The 22,028-nt window shown below is 43.1% G+C and overlaps 1 protein-coding gene across 1 annotated transcript in view; it reads right to left on the reverse strand.

Moving 5' to 3' along the window:
- Nucleotides 1-22,028, reverse strand: part of ANKRD13C (ankyrin repeat domain 13C) — a 373,770-nt gene that overhangs the window by 98,117 nt on the left and 253,625 nt on the right. The window contains exon 9 of the mRNA XM_053693358.1: nt 19,115-19,276. Within this exon, the coding sequence (XP_053549333.1) occupies nt 19,115-19,276 (162 nt within the window). The remainder of the gene's footprint in view (nt 1-19,114; nt 19,277-22,028) is intronic.

A 22,028-nucleotide genomic window follows, 5' to 3' on the forward strand; every position in this document is an offset into this window, starting at 1 on the left:
CTTTGCCATTTCCTGTTGGGGAAGAGAATATCCCACAAGTAAGGATGACGCCGTGGACCGGACACACCTATGTTGGAGAAATAATGGTATCTTTAGAAAGTCCATTTAATGGCGAGAAAAACGGTATATAATACATAAATGAGTAAGAAGAAAGTTACAGCTAAACACAACACCGCAGAAATGTAAAAATAGCCCTGGTCCCTAACGGAAAATAATAAGAAAATTTAAAAATGGTCTGGTCACTAAGGGGTTAAACAGTATGAGATTGTAATATAAAATGTTTAGTTATGCATAGTTAAAAGCAATATGCTTTATTATTTGTGTGTCCCTTTTTCCCTAATTTAACGCTGAAAACAGTTTTTCTGTTATCTCACTCTCCTGTTGAAAACAATTAGGAACAGATTTAAAAACAGAATTTATGTTTACCTGATAAATTACTTTCTCCAACGGTGTGTCCGGTCCACGGCGTCATCCTTACTTGTGGGATATTCTCTTCCCCAACAGGAAATGGCAAAGAGCCCAGCAAAGCTGGTCACATGATCCCTCCTAGGCTCCGCCTACCCCAGTCATTCGACCGACGTTAAGGAGGAATATTTGCATAGGAGAAACCATATGATACCGTGGTGACTGTAGTTAAAGAAAATAAATTATCAGACCTGATTAAAAAACCAGGGCGGGCCGTGGACCGGACACACCGTTGGAGAAAGTAATTTATCAGGTAAACATAAATTCTGTTTTCTCCAACATAGGTGTGTCCGGTCCACGGCGTCATCCTTACTTGTGGGAACCAATACCAAAGCTTTAGGACACGGATGATGGGAGGGAGCAAATCAGGTCACCTAGATGGAAGGCACCACGGCTTGCAAAACCTTTCTCCCAAAAATAGCCTCAGAAGAAGCAAAAGTATCAAACTTGTAAAATTTGGTAAAAGTGTGCAGTGAAGACCAAGTCGCTGCCCTACATATCTGATCAACAGAAGCCTCGTTCTTGAAGGCCCATGTGGAAGCCACAGCCCTAGTGGAATGAGCTGTGATTCTTTCGGGAGGCTGCCGTCCGGCAGTCTCGTAAGCCAATCTGATGATGCTTTTAATCCAAAAAGAGAGAGAGGTAGAAATTGCTTTTTGACCTCTCCTTTTACCGGAATAAACAACAAACAAGGAAGATGTTTGTCTAAAATCCTTTGTAGCATCTAAATAGAATTTTAGAGCGCGAACAACATCCAAATTGTGCAACAAACGTTCCTTCTTCGAAACTGGTTTCGGACACAGAGAAGGTACGATAATCTCCTGGTTAATGTTTTTGTTAGAAACAACTTTTGGAAGAAAACCAGGTTTAGTACGTAAAACCACCTTATCTGCATGGAACACCAGATAAGGAGGAGAACACTGCAGAGCAGATAATTCTGAAACTCTTCTAGCAGAAGAAATTGCAACCAAAAACAAAACTTTCCAAGATAATAACTTAATATCAACGGAATGTAAGGGTTCAAACGGAACCCCCTGAAGAACTGAAAGAACTAAGTTGAGACTCCAAGGAGGAGTCAAAGGTTTGTAAACAGGCTTGATTCTAACCAGAGCCTGAACAAAGGCTTGAACATCTGGCACAGCTGCCAGCTTTTTGTGAAGTAACACAGACAAGGCAGAAATCTGTCCCTTCAGGGAACTTGCAGATAATCCTTTTTCCAATCCTTCTTGAAGGAAGGATAGAATCTTAGGAATCTTAACCTTGTCCCAAGGGAATCCTTTAGATTCACACCAACAGATATATTTTTTCCAAATTTTGTGGTAAATCTTTCTAGTTACAGGCTTTCTGGCCTGAACAAGAGTATCGATAACAGAATCTGAGAACCCTCGCTTCGATAAGATCAAGCGTTCAATCTCCAGGCAGTCAGCTGGAGTGAGACCAGGTTCGGATGTTCGAACGGACCTTGAACAAGAAGGTCTCGTCTCAAAGGTAGCTTCCATGGTGGAGCCGATGACATATTCACCAGATCTGCATACCAAGTCCTGCGTGGCCACGCAGGAGCTATCAAGATCACCGACGCCCTTTCCTGATTGATCCTGGCTACCAGCCTGGGGATGAGAGGAAACGGCGGGAATACATAAGCTAGTTTGAAGGTCCAAGGTGCTACTAGTGCATCCACTAGAGCCGCCTTGGGATCCCTGGATCTGGACCCGTAGCAAGGAACTTTGAAGTTCTGACGAGAGGCCATCAGATCCATGTCTGGAATGCCCCACAGTTGAGTGACTTGGGCAAAGATTTCCGGATGAGATTCCCACTCCCCCGGATGCAATGTCTGACGACTCAGAAAATCCGCTTCCCAATTTTCCACTCCTGGGATGTGGATAGCAGACAGGTGGCAGGAGTGAGACTCCGCCCATAGAATGATTTTGGTCACTTCTTCCATCGCCAGGGAACTCCTTGTTCCCCCCTGATGGTTGATGTACGCAACAGTTCTCATGTTGTCAGATTGAAACCGTATGAACTTGGCCCTCGCTAGCTGAGGCCAAGCCTTGAGAGCATTGAATATCGCTCTCAGTTCCAGAATATTTATCGGTAGAAGAGATTCTTCCCGAGACCAAAGACCCTGAGCTTTCAGGGATCCCCAGACCGCGCCCCAGCCCATCAGACTGGCATCGGTCGTGACAATGACCCACTCTGGTCTGCGGAAGGTCATCCCTTGTGACAGGTTGTCCAGGGACAGCCACCAACGGAGTGAGTCTCTGGTCCTCTGATTTACTTGTATCCTCGGAGACAAGTTCGTATAGTCCCCATTCCACTGACTGAGCATGCACAGTTGTAATGGTCTTAGATGAATGCGCGCAAAAGGAACTATGTCCATTGCCGCTACCATCAAGCCTATCACTTCCATGCACTGCGCTATGGAAGGAAGAGGAACGGAATGAAGTATCCGACAAGAGTCTAGAAGTTTTGTTTTTCTGGCCTCTGTCAGAAAAATCCTCATTTCTAAAGAGTCTATTATTGTTCCCAAGAAGGGAACCCTTGTCGACGGAGATAGAGAACTCTTTTCCACGTTCACTTTCCATCCGTGAGATCTGAAAAAGGCCAGGACGATGTCCGTGTGAGCCTTTGCTTGAGGAAGGGACGACGCTTGAATCAGAATGTCGTCCAAGTAAGGTACTACAGCAATGCCCCTTGGTCTTAGCACACAGCTAGAAGGGACCCTAGTACCTTTGTGAAAATCCTTGGAGCGCTAGATGTACTAGGGGCCTCCTGAGTGGGCAAGACTCGTGTAGACGAAGGAGGGAATGATGCAGTACCATGCTTACTCCCCTCACTTGAGGAATCATCTGGGGCATCATTGTCATTGTCACATAAATCACATTTAATTAAATGAGAAGGAACTCTGGCTTCCCCACATTCAGAACACAGTCTATCTGGTAGTTCAGACATGTTAAACAGGCATAAACTTGATAAAGTACAAAAAACGTTTTAAAATAAAACCGTTACTGTCACTTTAAATTTTAAACTGAACACACTTTATTACTGCAATTGCGAAAAAATATGAAGGAATTGTTCAAAATTCACCAAAATTTCACCACAGTGTCTTAAAGCCTTAAAAGTATTGCACACCAAATTTGGAAGCTTTAACCCTTAAAATAACGGAACCGGAGCCGTTTTTAACTTTTAACCCCTTTACAGTCCCTGGTATCTGCTTTGCTGAGACCCAACCAAGCCCAAAGGGGAATACGATACCAAATGACGCCTTCAGAAAGTCTTTTCTATGTATCAGAGCTCCTCACACATGCGACTGCATGTCATGCCTCTCAAAAACAAGTGCGCAACACCGGCGCGAAAATGAGGCTCTGCCTATGATTTGGGAAAGCCCCTAAAGAATAAGGTGTCTAAAACAGTGCCTGTCGATATAATCTTATCAAAATACCCATATTAAATGATTCCTCGAGGCTAAATATGTGTTAATAATGAATCGATTTAGCCCAGAAAAAGTCTACAGTCTTAATAAGCCCTTGTGAAGCCCTTATTTACTATCTTAATAAACATGGCTTACCGGATCCCATAGGGAAAATGACAGCTTCCAGCATTACATTGTCTTGTTAGAATGTGTCATACCTCAAGCAGCAAGAGACTGCTCACTGTTCCCCCAACTGAAGTTAATTCCTCTCAACAGTCCTGTGTGGAACAGCCATGGATTTTAGTAACGGTTGCTAAAATCATTTTCCTCATACAAACAGAAATCTTCATCTCTTTTCTGTTTCTGAGTAAATAGTACATACCAGCACTATTTTAAAATAACAAACTCTTGATTGAATAATAAAAACTACAGTTAAACACTAAAAAACTCTAAGCCATCTCCGTGGAGATGTTGCCTGTACAACGGCAAAGAGAATGACTGGGGTAGGCGGAGCCTAGGAGGGATCATGTGACCAGCTTTGCTGGGCTCTTTGCCATTTCCTGTTGGGGAAGAGAATATCCCACAAGTAAGGATGACGCCGTGGACCGGACACACCTATGTTGGAGAAAAGGGCAATTTTTTTTTTGTTTTGTTTTTTTTGCCTGGTTTATATCTATCTGCCCCATAATGTTCATAGCAGAGGACAGTGATAGATAGAAAACTAGTTCAAACATGGCAAAGCCCATTACCTTGTGCAATCCTTAGTATCTTATAGAAACCAAACCTTTACACTTATCTTCAATATTTAAGCAAATATTATAATTATACAAATACATATTATTCTATGGCTAATCTTTTAGTGTATCATTATGGTTAGCATGTATTTACTGTTTAGCATCCCTTTAAAAAAATGTTTGTATTAGGATTGTTAAATGAGAATACATGGAAAACATAATTTATGCTTACCTGATAAATTCCTTTCTCCTGTAGTGTGGTCAGTCCACGGGTCATCATTACTTCTGGGATATTAACTCCTCCCCAACAGGAAGTGCAAGAGGATCACCCAGCAGAGCTGCTATATAGCTCCTCCCCTCTACGCCACACCCAGTCATTCGACCGAGAACCAACGAGAAAGGAGAAGCCAAAGGGTGCAGTGGTGACTGGAGTATAATTTAAAAATTTAGACCTGCCATAAAAAACAGGGCGGGCCGTGGACTGACCACACTACAGGAGAAAGGAATTTATCAGGTAAGCATAAATTATGTTTTCTCCTGTTAAGTGTGGTCAGTCCACGGGTCATCATTACTTCTGGGATACCAATACCAAAGCTAAAGTACACGGATGACGGGAGGGACAGGCAGGCTCTTTATACGGAAGGAACCACTGCCTGAAGAACCTTTCTCCCAAAAACAGCCTCCGAAGAAGCAAAAGTGTCAAATTTGTAAAATTTGGAAAAAGTATGAAGAGAAGACCAAGTTGCAGCCTTGCAAATCTGTTCAACAGAGGCCTCATTCTTAAAGGCCCAAGTGGAAGCCACAGCTCTAGTAGAATGGGCTGTAATTCTTTCAGGAGGCTGCTGCCCAGCAGTCTCATACGCTAAACGTATTATGCTACGAAGCCAAAAAGAGAGAGAGGTAGCAGAAGCTTTTTGACCTCTCCTCTGACCAGAATAAACGACAAACAGGGAAGACGTTTGTCGAAAATCTTTAGTTGCCTGTAAATAAAATTTCAGGGCACGGACTACATCTAGATTGTGTAGAAGACGTTCCCTTCTTCGAAGAAGGATTAGGACACAAAGATGGAACAACAATCTCTTGATTGATATTCCTGTTAGTGACCACCTTAGGTAAGAACCCAGGTTTAGTACGCAGAACTACCTTGTCTGTATGAAAAATCAGATAAGGAGAATCACAATGTAAGGCAGATAACTCAGAGACTCTTCGAGCCGAGGAAATAGCCATTAAAAACAGAACTTTCCAAGATAACAATTTGATATCAATGGAATGAAGGGGTTCAAACGGAACACCCTGTAAAACATTAAGAACTAAGTTCAAACTCCATGGTGGAGCAACAGTTTTAAACACAGGCTTAATCCTGGCCAAAGCCTGACAAAAAGCCTGAACGTCTGGAACCTCTGACAGACGTTTGTGTAAAAGAATGGACAGAGCTGAAATCTGTCCCTTTAAGGAACTAGCGGATAAACCCTTTTCTAAACCTTCTTGTAGAAAGGACAATATCCTAGGAATCCTAACCTTACTCCATGAGTAACTTTTGGATTCGCACCAATATAAGTATTTACGCCATATTTTATGGTAAATCCTTCTGGTAACAGGCTTCCTAGCCTGTATTAAGGTATCAATTACTGACTCAGAAAAAACACGTTTTGATAAAATCAAGCGTTCAATTTCCAAGCAGTCAGCTTCAGAGAAATTAGATTTTGATGTTTGAAGGGACCCTGGATCAGAAGGTCCTTTCTCAGAGGCAGAGACCAAGGTGGACAGGATGACATGTCCACTAGATCTGCATACCAAGTCCTGCGTGGCCACGCAGGCGCTATTAGAATCACCGATGCTCTCTCCTGTTTGATTCTGGCAATCAATCGAGGAAGCATCGGGAAGGGTGGAAACACATAAGCCATCCCGAAGGTCCAAGGTGCTGTCAAAGCATCTATCAGAACCACTCCCGGATCCCTGGATCTGGACCCGTAACAAGGAAGCTTGGCGTTCTGTCGAGACGCCATGAGATCTACCTCTGGTTTGCCCCAACGTCGAAGTATTTGGGCAAAGACCTCCGGATGAAGTTCCCACTCCCCCGGATGAAAAGTCTGACGACTTAGGAAATCCGCCTCCCAGTTCTCCACTCCCGGGATGTGGATTGCTGACAGGTGGCAAGAGTGAGACTCTGCCCAGCGAATTATCTTTGATACTTCCATCATTGCTAGGGAGCTTCTTGTCCCTCCTTGATGGTTGATGTAAGCTACAGTCGTGATGTTGTCCGACTGAAACCTGATGAACCCCCGAGTTGTTAACTGGGGCCAAGCCAGAAGGGCATTGAGAACTGCTCTCAATTCCAGAATGTTTATTGGCAGGAGACTCTCCTCCTGAGTCCATGGTCCCTGAGCCTTCAGAGAATTCCAGACAGCGCCCCAACCTAGTAGGCTGGCGTCTGTTGTAACAATTGTCCAATCTGGACTGCTGAATGGCATCCCCCTGGACAGATGTGGCCGAGAAAGCCACCATAGAAGAGAATTTCTGGTCTCTTGATCCAGATTCAGAGTAGGGGACAAATCTGAGTAATCCCCATTCCACTGACTTAGCATGCACAATTGCAGCGGTCTGAGATGTAGGCGTGCAAAGGGTACTATGTCCATTGCCGCTACCATTAAGCCGATCACCTCCATGCATTGAGCCACTGACGGGTGTTGAATGGAATGAAGGACACGGCATGCATTTTGAAGCTTCGTTAACCTGTCTTCTGTCAGGTAGATCTTCATTTCTACAGAATCTATAAGAGTCCCCAAGAAGGGAACTCTTGTGAGTGGAAAGAGAGAACTCTTCTTTTCGTTCACCTTCCATCCATGCGACCTTAGAAATGCCAGTACTAACTCTGTATGAGACTTGGCAGTTTGAAAGCTTGAAGCTTGTATCAGAATGTCGTCTAGGTACGGAGCTACCGAAATTCCTCGCGGTCTTAGTACCGCCAGAAGAGCACCCAGAACCTTTGTGAAGATTCTTGGAGCCGTAGCCAATCCGAATGGAAGAGCTACAAACTGGTAATGCCTGTCTAGGAAGGCAAACCTTAGATACCGGTAATGATCCTTGTGAATCGGTATGTGAAGGTAAGCATCCTTTAAATCCACTGTGGTCATGTACTGACCCTTTTGGATCATGGGTAGGATTGTCCGAATAGTTTCCATTTTGAACGATGGAACTCTAAGGAATTTGTTTAGGATCTTTAAATCCAAGATTGGCCTGAAGGTTCCCTCTTTTTTGGGAACCACAAACAGATTTGAGTAAAACCCCTGTCCGTGTTCCGACCGCGGAACCGGATGGATCACTCCCATTAGTAAAAGATCTTGTACACAGCATAGAAACGCCTCTTTCTTTATTTGGTTTGTTGACAACCTTGACAGATGAAATCTCCCTTTTGGGGGAGAGGATTTGAAGTCCAGAAGATATCCCTGAGATATGATCTCTAACGCCCAGGGATCCTGGACATCTCTTGCCCAAGCCTGGGCGAAGAGGGAAAGTCTGCCCCCCACTAGATCCGTTCCCGGATCGGGGGCCCTCACTTCATGCTGTCTTAGGGGCAGCAGCAGGTTTCCTGGCCTGCTTGCCCTTGTTCCAGGACTGGTTAGGTCTCCAGCCTTGTCTGTAGCGAGCAACAGCTCCTTCCTGTTTTGGTGCAGAGGAAGTTGATGCTGCTCCTGCCTTGAAATTACGAAAGGAACGAAAATTAGACTGTCTAGCCTTAGGTTTGGCTCTGTCTTGAGGCAGGGCATGGCCTTTACCTCCTGTAATGTCAGCGATAATTTCTTTCAACCCGGGCCCGAATAAGGTCTGCCCTTTGAAAGGTATGTTAAGTAATTTAGATTTGGAAGTAACGTCAGCTGACCAGGATTTTAGCCACAGTGCTCTGCGTGCCTGAATGGCGAATCCGGAATTCTTAGCCGTAAGTTTAGTTAAATGTACTACGGCATCCGAAATAAATGAATTAGCTAGCTTAAGTGTCTTAAGCTTGTTTGAAATCTCATCTATAGTTATTGAGTCAAGAGTCTCTTCCAGGGACTCGGACCAAAAAGCGGCCGCGGCCGTGACAGACGCAATACATGCAAGGGGTTGCAATATAAAACCTTGTTGAACAAACATTTTCTTAAGGTAACCCTCTAATTTTTTATCCATTGGATCTGAAAAGGCACAGCTATCCTCCACCGGGATAGTGGTACGCTTAGCCAGAGTAGAAACCGCTCCCTCCACCTTAGGGACCGTCTGCCATAAGTCCCGTGTGGTGGCGTCTATTGGAAACATTTTTCTAAATACAGGAGGGGGGGAAAAGGGTACACCGGGCCTATCCCACTCCTTAGTAATTATCTCTGTAAGCCTCTTAGGTATAGGAAATACGTCAGTACTCGCCGGTACCGCATAGTATCTATCCAGCCTACATAATTTCTCTGGAATTGCAACGGTGTTACAATCATTCAGAGCTGCTAATACCTCCCCTAACAGTACACGGAGGTTTTCGAGCTTAAACTTAAAATTAGAAATGTCTGAATCCACTCTATTGGGATCAGAACCGTCACCTGCAGAATGAAGCTCTCCGTCCTCATGTTCTGCATACTGTGACGCAGTATCTGACATGGCCCTAATATTATCAGCGCACTCTGTTCTCACCCCAGAGTGATCACGCTTACCTCTAAGTTCTGGTAATTTAGACAAAACTTCAGTCATAACATTAGCCATGTCCTGTAATGTGATTTGTAATGGCCGCCCTGAAGTACTCGGCGCTACAATATCACGCACCTCCCGAGCGGGAGATGCAGGTACTGACACGTGAGGAGAGTTAGTCGGCATAACTCTCCCCTCGTTGTTTGGTGAATGATGTTCAATTTGTACAGATTGACTTTTATTTAAAGTAGCATCAATGCAATTAGTACATAAATTTCTATTGGGCTCCACTTTGGCTTTAGCACATATAGCACAGAGATATTCCTCTGAGTCAGACATGTTTAACACACTAGCAAATAAACTAGCAACTTGGAAATACTTTTCAAAGCAATTTACAAAAAATATGAAAAACGTACTGTGCCTTTAAGAAGCACAGAAAAAAAGTTATGACAGTTGAGAAAACAATAAACCGGAGAAACTATAACATCAAATTCTTTCCGGTAAAAACACAATTTAGCAAAGGATTGCCCCCATTAGTAATGGATAACTAACCCTTAAATAGCAGAAAAAATGTACAGAATATAACGTTTTTTATCACAGTCAAGCACAATCTCACAGGTCTGCTGTGAGTGATTACCTCCCTCAAAATAACTTTTGAAGACCCCTGAGCTCTGTAGAGACGATGACCCGTGGACTGACCACACTTAACAAGAGAAAAGTAGTCAGAAACTAGTCACAATGGGAATTGCATAATTATATATACACACACACACATATATATATATATACACATACATACACACACACACTAGGGCTGCACGATTTTTTCCGGTTTCAGTTTTAAACCGCGATTAATTGCAGCGATTTAAAAACCACGAGAGGTCGCAAGTTTTTGCTAATAAAAAAAAAAAAAAATCAGAAGTGGCTGTACTGCATTATTTGTATGTTATTTCTTGCAAACCAGCTCCATCTAGTGGTTGTTTTTAGCACACATCTGTAAAATGTCTGTTTCAATTTCACTTTGTTTGTGATCTCAGCAGCCGATCAAGCTATAGAAATCTAAAAGCAGAGCCCATTCAGGAGATGTGAAGAGGTACTTATATTTCCCCCTAGGGACCTCTGCAGTCTGAAACTTAGGGTATGTAATCATTATGGAACCATGCAGAAGACTGAAGAGGAGGGACAGCCACTTACTTATATTTCCCCCTAGGGACCTCTGCAGTCTGAAACTTAGGGTATGTAATCATTATGGAACCATGCAGAAGACTGAAGAGGAGGGACAGCCACTTACTTATATTTCCCCCTAGGGATGTCTGCAGTCAAACTTAGGGTATGTAATCATTATGGAACCTGCCACACAATCTCCTGCTCTCTGAGAAACCCTCAAATACATAGCAGATGCAGTTAACCCCACGGCTGCCAAAAAGGGTAAAACTGCATTCCCCTCTGTGGCTGGGTTAACTTAAAGGGCCATAATACCCAAATGTTTAAACACTTGAAAGTGATGCAGCATAGCTGTAAAAAGCTGATTAGAAAATATCTCCTGAACATCTCTATGTAAAAAAGAAAGATATTTTACCTCAAAAGTTCCTCAGTAGCCACCTCCCATTGTAAAGGATTTCTAAGCAGCATTTTAGTGTGTTTGTCCTGGGACATCTGAAGGGACTAGCATCGTGCACTCTCATCTTATTTCACCAATCAGGTAAAGGAAGCTTACTATGAAATCTCATGAGAGTTAAGTCAAATCTCATGAGATCACAGTAAGAGTTCATGACCTCAGCACTGCTGATGCTGATTGGCTGCAGTTCATTTCTTCATTTTTTTTTATTTTTACCTGTAGCCGAGTATAACTTTTTACACAGAACTTATTCTGCTGAGCTGAGGAAATTGTGAGGTAAAATATCTTCCTTTTTTACATAGAGATGCTCAGGTGATATTTTCCTGTCAGCTTTTTACAGTTATACTGCATCAGTTTCAAGTGATTTAGCATATGAGTATTATGTCCCTTTAACTGTGTGTAACTGTGTTTGTGATTGTATATATAATTGTGTGTGTATGTGGCTTACACTGCTTCATTTGTTAATCATACCACTGTCCACAGTTAGAATGACTGTCCAAGAAAACATGACAATGTTGTGTGTCATAAGACCTAATAACTGGCTAGTGGCTACTATTTAATCACATCACAGGCAGCAAATTTTATTTCAACTATTTTTTGTTTTGTATTTTTATGCTCCAAGAGTGTATTGGGCATTGAGAAACATGTACATTAAGATTCTGTAGTGTTAAATAAACTTATTAATGCAAAATGAAGGTGTTAGTCATTTATAAGAAAATCGCGATTAAATCGCAATTTCCCCCCCAAAAAAATAATCGCAATTTTTTTTTACCATATCGCCCAGCCCTAATAAATATATAACATAATTTATGCTTACCTGATAAATTCCTTTCTTCTGTTGTGTGATCAGTCCACGGGTCATCATTACTTCTGGGATATAACTCCTCCCCAACAGGAAATGCAAGAGGATTCACCCAGCAGAGCTGCATATAGCTCCTCCCCTCTACGTCAGTCCCAGTCATTCGACCAAGAGTCAACGAGAAAGGAGTAACCAAGGGTGAAGTGGTGACTGGAGTATAATTTAAAAGATATTTACCTGCCTTAAAACAGGGCGGGCCGTGGACTGATCACACAACAGAAGAAAGGAATTTATCAGGTAAGCATAAATTATGTTTTCTTCTGTTATGTGTGATCAGTCCACGGGTCATCATTACTTCTGGGATACCAATACCAAAGCAAAAGTACACGGATGACGGGAGGGATAGGCAGGCTCATTATACAGAAGGAACCACTGCCTGAAGAACCTTTCTCCCAAAAATAGCCTCCGAAGAAGCAAAAGTGTCAAATTTGTAAAATTTGGAAAAAGTATGAAGCGAAGACCAAGTTGCAGCCTTGCAAATCTGTTCAACAGAGGCCTCATTCTTAAAGGCCCAAGTGGAAGCCACAGCTCTAGTGGAGTGAGCTGTAATTCTTTCAGGAGGCTGCTGTCCAGCAGTCTCATAGGCTAAACGTATTATGCTACGAAGCCAAAAGGAGAGAGAGGTAGCAGAAGCTTTTTGACCTCTCCTCTGTCCAGAGTAAACGACAAACAGGGAAGAAGTTTGGCGAAAATCTTTAGTTGCCTGCAAGTAGAACTTGAGGGCACGAACTACATCCAGATTGTGTAGAAGACGTTCCTTCTTTGAAGAAGGATTTGGACACAAGGATGGAACAACAATCTCTTGATTGATATTCCTGTTAGTGACTACCTTAGGTAAGAACCCAGGTTTAGTACGCAGAACTACCTTGTCTGAGTGAAAAATCAGATAAGGAGAATCACAATGTAAGGCTGATAACTCAGAGACTCTTCGAGCCGAGGAAATAGCCATTAAAAACAGAACTTTCCAAGATAACAATTTTATATCAATGGAATGAAGGGGTTCAAACGGAACACCCTGTAAAACGTTAAGAACTAAGTTTAAACTCCATGGCGGAGTAACAGCTTTAAACACAGGCTTGATTCTAGCTAAAGCCTGACAAAAGGCCTGGACGTCTGGATTTTCTGACAGACGCCTGTGTAACAAGATGGACAGAGCTGAAATCTGTCCCTTTAATGAACTAGCTGATAAACCCTTTTCTAAACCTTCTTGTAGAAAGGACAATATCCTAGCGATCCTAACCTTACTCCAGGAGTAACCTTTGGATTCGCACCAGTATAGGTATTTACGCCATATTTTATGGTAAATCCTTCTGGTAACAGGCTTCCTAGCCTGTATCAGGGTATCAATAACCGACTCAGAAAAACCACGTTTTGATAAAATCAAGCGTTCAATTTCCAAGCAGTCAGCTTCAGAGAAGTTAGATTTTGATGTTTGAATGGACCCTGTATCAGAAGGTCCTGTCTTAGAGGTAGAGACCAAGGCGGACAGGATGACATGTCCACTAGATCTGCATACCAAGTCCTGCGTGGCCATGCAGGCGCTATTAGAATCACTGATGCTCTCTCCTGTTTGATTTTGGCAATCAATCGAGGAAGCAGCGGGAAGGGTGGAAACACATAAGCCATCCCGAAGTTCCAAGGTGCTGTCAAAGCATCTATCAGAACCGCTCCCGGATCCCTGGATCTGGACCCGTAGTGAGGAAGTTTGGCGTTCTGGCGAGACGCCATGAGATCTATCTCTGGTTTGCCCCAACGTCGAAGTATTTGGGCAAAGACCTCCGGATGAAGTTCCCACTCCCCCGGATGAAAAGTCTGGCGACTCAAGAAATCCGCCTCCCAGTTCTCCACTCCCGGGATGTGGATTGCTGACAGGTGGCAAGAGTGAGACTCTGCCCAGCGAATTATCTTTGATACTTCCATCATTGCTAGGGAGCTTCTTGTTCCTCCCTGATGGTTGATGTAAGCTACAGTCGTGATGTTGTCCGACTGAAACCTGATGAACCCCCGAGTTGTTAATTGGGGCCAAGCCAGAAGGGCATTGAGAACTGCTCTCAATTCCAGAATGTTTATTGGAAGGAGACTCTCCTCCTGATTCCATAGTCCCTGAGCCTTCAGAGAATTCCAGACAGCGCCCCAACCTAGTAGGCTGGCGTCTGTTGTTACAATTGTCCAGTCTGGGCTGCTGAATGGCATCCCCCTGGACAGGTGTGGCCGATAAAGCCACCATAGAAGAGAATTTCTGGTCTCTTGATTCAGATTCAGAGTAGGGGACAAATCTGAGTAATCCCCATTCCACTGACTTAGCATGCACAATTGCAGCGGTCTGAGGTGTAGGCGTGCAAAAGGTACTATGTCCATTGCCGCTACCATTAAGCCGATCACCTCCATGCATTGAGCTACTGACGGGTGTTGAATGGAATGAAGGACACGGCATGCATTTTGAAGCTTTGTTAACCTGTCTTCTGTCAGGTAAATCTTCATTTCTACAGAATCTATAAGAGTCCCCAAGAATGGAACTCTTGTGAGAGGAAAAAGAGAACTCTTCTTTTCGTTCACTTTCCATCCATGCGACCTTAGAAATGCCAGAACTAACTCTGTATGAGACTTGGCAGTTTGAAAGCTTGAAGCTTGTATTAGAATGTCGTCTAGGTACGGAGCTACCGAAATCCCTCGCGGTCTTAGTACCGCCAGAAGGGCACCCAGAACCTTTGTGAAGATTCTTGGAGCCGTAGCCAATCCGAATGGAAGAGCTACAAACTGGTAGTGCCTGTCTAAGAAGGCAAACCTTAGATACCGGTGATGATCTTTGTGAATCGGTATGTGAAGGTAAGCATCTTTTAAATCCACTGTGGTCATGTACTGACCCTTTTGGATCATGGGTAAGATTGTCCGAATAGTTTCCATTTTGAACGATGGAACTCTTAGGAATTTGTTTAGAATCTTTAAATCTAAGATTGGCCTGAAAGTTCCCTCTTTTTTGGGAACCACAAACAGGTTTGAGTAGAACCCTTGTCCTTGTTCCGACCGCGGAACCGGATGGATCACTCCCATTAATAACAGATCTTGTACACAGCGTAGAAACGCTTCTTTCTTTATCTGGTTTGTTGACAACCTTGACAGATGAAATCTCCCTCTTGGGGGAGATAATTTGAAGTCTAGAAGGTATCCCTGAGATATGATCTCTAGCGCCCAGGGATCCTGAACATCTCTTGCCCAGGCCTGGGCGAAGAGAGAAAGTCTGCCCCCCACTAGATCCGATCCCGGATCGGGGGCTCTCGGTTCATGCTGTCTTTGGGGCAGCAGCAGGTTTCCTGGCCTGCTTGCTCTTGTTCCAGGACTGGTTAGGCTTCCAGCCTTGCCTGTAACGAGCCACAGCTCCCTCCTGTTTTGGTGCAGTGGAGGTTGATGCTGCTCCTGTTTTGAAATTCCGAAAGGGACGAAAATTAGACTGTCTAGCCTTAGTTTTGGCTTTGTCTTGAGGTAGGGCGTGGCCCTTACCTCCTGTAATGTCAGCGATAATTTCTTTCAAACCGGGCCCAAATAAAGACTGCCCCTTGAAAGGTATATTAAGTAATTTGGACTTAGAAGTAACATCAGCTGACCAGGATTTTAGCCACAGCGCCCTACGTGCCTGTATGGCGAATCCTGAGTTCTTAGCCGTAAGTTTGGTTAAATGTACTACGGCCTCCGAAATGAATGAATTAGCTAGTTTAAGGACTCTAAGCCTGTCCGTAATGTCGTCTAGCGTAGATGAACTAAGATTCTCTTCCAGAGACTCAATCCAAAATGCTGCCGCAGCCGTAATCGGCGCGATACATGCAAGGGGTTGCAATATAAAACCTTGTTGAACAAACATTTTCTTAAGGTAACCCTCTAATTTTTTATCCATTGGATCTGAAAAGGCACAGCTATCCTCCACCGGGATAGTGGTACGCTTAGCTAAAGTAGAAACTGCTCCCTCCACCTTAGGGACCGTTTGCCATAAGTCCCGAGTGGTGGCGTCTATTGGAAACATCTTTCTAAATATTGGAGGGGGTGAGAACGGCACACCGGGTCTATCCCACTCCTTAGTAACAATTTCAGTTAGTCTCTTAGGTATAGGAAAAACGTCAGTACTCGCCGGTACCGCAAAGTATTTATCCAACCTACACAGTTTCTCTGGTATTGCAACGGTGTTACAATCATTGAGAGCTGCTAAGACCTCCCCTAGTAATACACGGAGGTTCTCCAATTTAAATTTAAAATTTGAAATATCTGAATCCAATCTGTTTGGATCAGAACCGTCACCCACAGAATGAAGCTCTCCGTCCTCATGCTCTGCAAGCTGTGACGCAGTATCAGACATGGCCCTAGTATTGTCAGCGCACTCTGTTCTCACCCCAGAGTGATCACGCTTGCCTCTTAGTTCTGGTAATTTAGACAAAACTTCAGTCATAACAGTAGCCATATCTTGTAATGTTATCTGTAATGGCCGCCCAGATGTACTAGGCGCCATAATATCACGCACCTCCCGGGCGGGAGATGCAGGTACTGCCGCGTGAGGCGAGTTAGTCGGCATAACTCTCCCCTCGCTGTTTGGTGAAATTTGTTCACATTGTACAGATTGACTTTTATTTAAAGTAGCATCAATACAGTTAGTACATAAATTTCTATTGGGCTCCACCTTGGCATTGGAACAAATGACACAGATATCTTCCTCTGAGTCAGACATGTTTAACACACTAGCAATAAACTTGCAACTTGGTTATAATCTTTTTTAGCAAAAACGTACTGTGCCTCAAAGAGGTACTAAACGATTAAATGACAGTTGAAATAATGAACTGAAAAACAGTTATAGCATCAAACTTTAAAACAACACAACTTTTAGCAAAGGTTTGTTCCCATTAGTAAAATAACAATAATTAAAATTGACATAAAAATTACAGAGCAACGTTTTTATTCACAGTCAATATAAAATTCTCACAGCTCTGCTGAGAGAATCTACCTCCCTTCAAAGAAGTTTGAAGACCCCTGAGATCTGTCAGAGATGAACCGGATCATGCAGGAAATAAAAGAGTAACTGACTTGAATTTTTTGATGCGTAGCAAAGAGCGCCAAAAACGGCCCTCCCCCTCACACACAGCAGTGAAGAGAAACGAAACTGTCACAATTAAAACCAAACAACTGCCAAGTGGAAAATAATGCCCAAATATTTATTCACTCAGTACCTCAGAAATGTAAACGATTCTACATTCCAGCAAAAACGTTTAACATGATAAATACTTATTAAAAGGATTAGTGACTTTTAACAGAGTAGTTCCGGTGAAATACCATCCCCAGAATACTGAAGTGTATACATACATGTCATAACGGTATGGCAGGATTTTCTCATCAATTCCATTCAGAAAATAAAAACTGCAACATACCTCAATGCAGATTCATCTGCCCGCTGTCCCCTGATCTGAAGCTTTTACCTCCCTCAGATGGCCGAGAACAGCAATATGATCTTAACTACTCCGGTTAAAATCATAGTAAAAAACTCTGGTAGATTCTTCCTCAAACTCTGCCAGAGAAGTAATAACACGCTCCGGTGCTATTGTAAAATAACAAACTTTTGATTGAAGTCATAAAAACTAAGTATAATCACCATAGTCCTCTCACACATCCTATCTAGTCGTTGGGTGCAAGAGAATGACTGGGACTGACGTAGAGGGGAGGAGCTATATGCAGCTCTGCTGGGTGAATCCTCTTGCATTTCCTGTTGGGGAGGAGTTATATCCCAGAAGTAATGATGACCCGTGGACTGATCACACATAACAGAAGAAATATATATTATTATTATTATTATTATTATCAGGTATTTATAAAGCGCCAACAGATTATGCAGCGCTATACAAGTAATAGTAAAACATTACAAGGATGCATTACAAACACAAACAAACAAGTACAGTATTGGGGTACATTACAGTTGTAGGCGCAATAATTGAGTTATACAAAAGGAGAGGAATGCCCTGCCCTTGAGCACAATCAGTAGTAGTTCACTTTAAATACAAAGTGTCCTGCAGATAGAAAGGCTCTCAAGCTTACAATCTAAGGGAGAGGGAATGGACACGAAAGGTAAGGGAAATAAGTCTGATATAAGGCAGGGTAAACAGAGTGGGTGGTGTGGCAAGAAAATGAGGGTTGGGAGAGTAACAGAATATGGTAAAATGTCAGTACAGAGGCTGTGAGTGTGAATTTTTGTCTCTAATATGGGTCGTTAGCGACAGGTGCACCTAATTGCTGTTAGGAGGTGTTTATATATTAAGGTAAACACCAGGGTGGGAGGGGGAGGGAGGCTTGGGGGGCTAGTGCGTGCAATTTTCAGAGATATTGCTGTAGGTGTGAGCTTGAAATTTGCAGGGAAAATTTCAGAGATATTGCTGTAGGTGTGAGCTTGAAATTTGCAGGGAAAGACTTCTCACTCCAGTTCCTCTCAATGTCCCCAGTGGAGCACACAGTCAATCCTATCCACTTGTCAGTGGTTAAAGTCCACTATTGTTTTTCAAAAGAACCACTCTGTTAGGAGCTATTGAAAATGCTGTGAGTACCTGCAGTATACACAGAACTCCGCTTCAGCGTGTGTATCTCAAATGACGTAAGGTGGGCGTGGCCACCTTACGTCATTAACCACTGACAAGCGGATAGGATTGACCGTGTGCTCCACTGGGGACATCGAGAGGAACCAGAGTGACAAGTCTTTGGACTACATTTGGTGATAACACCTGGAAACAAGTGGGGACACTGACATCCATCTGCCAAAACTTACCTCATTAGATTGGGGTTTTACTTGTGAGTAGGGAGTACCCTAAAGTCATTTGTTTTTATATGCGTTTGCTTTTATTAAATTGATCTGCACCATGAGAGGTGTTTCTGTGCGCTTGTTTTTATAGATTCTCGCAGCTGTACCTCATTACTCAATCTGAACCTTGAGTTGTTTTTTGACGAGCAGCACTGAACATCGCTCTCTAATCTCATTCAAGAACTATCAACAGAAGGATAAGACTTTTTTGCATACATATTTTATTGCTTATATTTTGAGAGGTATTCCGATTCATTTTTTCATATATTCATTTTATCATATTCATTTTGTCACATGTTTTAGTCCTTCTTAGCAGTTCCAATTATTAATTAACGATTATACTGCTGTGAATTATTTATCATATCACTATCTGCAATATATCTGTGAAAATTTGTTGTGAGTGTGCGCAACTCAGTTTGCAGTGGTGAGACTCACTTTGCTGTGTCCACCTCTGTGTGTGAGAGAGAGAGAGAGAGAGAGAGAGAGAGAGAGAGAGAGAGAGAGAGAGAGAGAGTGAGAGAGACATATTTATACTTTGCCAATATATTAAATAGCATACCTCAAAATTTTGTTCCATCAAGTTTCCTCCTTTACTCAGGCTCTCCATGATAGCTTTATTTCGCAGTATGTCTTCCTCACTTAGATGCTCTCTCCTTTTTCTTGATTCTAAAATAAGCCCATTTACTAAATAAAAATCTGCTAAGAAATTTCCCACACGCTCCTGCAAAAAGAATAAACACAGATCTAAGGAGTTAAAGAGATAAAAGCAACCCTCTACTTGCCTTACACAGCTGTAACATATTTTGCATCAAAGCACTGCAGGCCTCTGGGTTTAAAGAGGAAGTGAAGCTCATACAAGGGCAAGAATCCCATGAGGTGGTGGCACCGAGCAGTCCCTGAGCAACTGTGTGCCCTATATTGAAGAAGCTGCTTGAACATATTCCCACATCCCCTACTGTTCATGTTTCCATCTGTTGCATACATATGTAGTATAGGACAATAGAGCATTATAAAAACAAATTATGCTTACCTGATCATTTTCTTTTCTTCTGACGGGAAGAGTCCACAGCTGCATTCATTACTTTTGGGAATTCAGAACCTGGCCACGAGGAGGAGGCAAAGACACCCCAGCCAAAGGCTTTAAATACCTCCCTCATCCCCCAGTTATTTTGCCAAGGGAACAAGGAACAGTAGAAGAAATATCAGGGTGAAAAAAGGTGCCAGAAGAACAAAAAATGTACTGCCGCCCCACAGATAAAACGCGGGCGGGAGCTGTGGACTCTTCCCGTCAGAAGAAAAAACAAAATTTATGCTTACCTGATAAATTTATTTCTCTTGTGGTGTATCCAGGCCACGGATTCATCCATTACTTGTGGGATATTCTCCTTCCCAACAGGAAGCTGCAAGAGGATCACCCACAGCAGAGCTGTCTATATAGCTCCTCCCCTTACTGCCACCCCCAGTCATTCGACCGAAGACAAGCAAGAGAAAGGAGAAACTATAGGGTGCAGTGGTGATTGTAGTTTAAAAAATAAATAACACCTGCCTTAAAATGACAGGGCGGGCCGTGGACTGTATACACCACAAGAAAAATAAATTTATCAGGTAAGCATAAATTTTGTTTTCTCTTGTAAGGTGCATCCAGGCCACGGATTCATCCATTACTTGTGGGATATTCTCCTTCCCAACAGGAAGCTGCAAGAGGATCACCCACAGCAGAGCAGTTACATAGCTCCTCCCCTTACTGCCACCCCCAGTCATTCGACCGAAGACAAGCAAGAGAAAGGAGAAACTATAGGGTGCAGTGGTGATTGTAGTTTAAAAAATAAATAACACCTGCCTTAAAATGACAGGGCGGGCCGTGGACTGTATACACCACAAGAAAAATAAATTTATCAGGTAAGCATAAATTTTGTTTTCTCTTGTAAGGTGTATCCAGTCCACGGATTCATCCATTACTTGTGGGATACCAATACCAAAGCTATAGGACACGGATGAAGGGAGGGACAAGGCAGGCGCTTAAACGGAGGGCACCACTGCCTGTAAGACCTTTCTCCCAAAAACAGCCTCAGCAAAAGTATCAAATTTGTAGAATTTGGAAAAAGTATGAAGCGAAGACCAAGTCGCCGCCTTACAAATCTGTTCAACAGAAGCCTCATTTTTAAAAGCCCATGTGGAAGCTACTGCTCTAGTGGAATGAGCTGTAATTCTCTCAGGAGGCTGCTGGCCAGCAGTCTGGTAAGCAAAGCGGATTATGCTTCTTAACCAAAAAGAAAGAGAAGTTGCCAAAGCCTTTTGGCCTCTCCTCTGTCCAGAGTAAACCACAAACAAAGCAGATGTTTGACGAAAATCTTTAGTGGCTTGTAAATAGAATTTTAAAGCACGGACCACATCAAGATTGCGTAATAGACGTTCCTTCTTTGAAGAAGGATTAGGACATAGTGAAGGAACAACAATCTCCTGATTGATATTCTTATTAGATACCACCTTAGGAAGAAACCCAGGTTTGGTACGCAACACTACCTTATCAGCATCGAAAATGAGATAAGGAGAATCACATTGTAAAGCCGATAACTCCGAAACTCGTCGAGCCGAGGAGATAGCTACCAAAAACAGAACTTCCCAAGACAACAGCTTGATATCCATGGAATGCAGAGGTTCAAACGGAACCCCTTGAAGAACTTTAAGAACTAAATTTAGACTCCATGGTGGAGCCACAGGTTTAAACACAGGCTTGATTCGAACTAAAGCCTGACAAAACGCCTGAACGTCTGGAGTATTAGCCAGACGCTTGTGCAAAAGAATAGACAGAGCAGAAATCTGTCCCTTTAAGGAACTAGCCGACAATCCCTTCTCCAATCCTTCTTGGAGAAAAGATAATATTCTAGGAATCCTGACCTTACTCCATGAGTAACCCTTGGATTCACACCAATGAAGATATTTACACCATATCTTATGATAGATTTTCCTGGTAACCGGCTTTCAAGAGTGAATTAAGGTATCAATGACCGATTCAGAGAAACCACGCTTTGATAAAATCAAGCGTTCAATCTCCAAGCAGTCAGACGCAGAGAAATTAGGTTTGGATGGTTGAAAGGACCCTGAAGTAGAAGGTCCTGCCTCAGCGGCAGGGTCCATGGTGGACAGGATGACATGTCCACCAGATCTGCATACCAAGTCCTGCGTGGCCATGCAGGTGCTATCAAAATCACTGAAGCTCTCTCCTGCCTGATCTTGGCAATCAGACGAGGGAGCAGAGGAAACGGTGGAAACACATAAGCCAGGTTGAAGGACCAAGGCGCTGCTAGAGCATCTATGAGCGTTGCCTTGGGGTCCCTGGTGAAGATAAACTACATTAATGCACCACATCTCTCTAGCTACTTCCCTTGTCGAGAGCTGCAAGAGAATGACTGGGGGTGGCAGTTAGGGGAGGAGCTATATAGACCGCTCTGCTGTGGGTGATCCTCTTGCAG

This window comes from Bombina bombina, chromosome 10 (genome assembly GCF_027579735.1).
Source record: "Bombina bombina isolate aBomBom1 chromosome 10, aBomBom1.pri, whole genome shotgun sequence".
Classification (NCBI taxonomy): domain Eukaryota; kingdom Metazoa; phylum Chordata; class Amphibia; order Anura; family Bombinatoridae; genus Bombina; species Bombina bombina.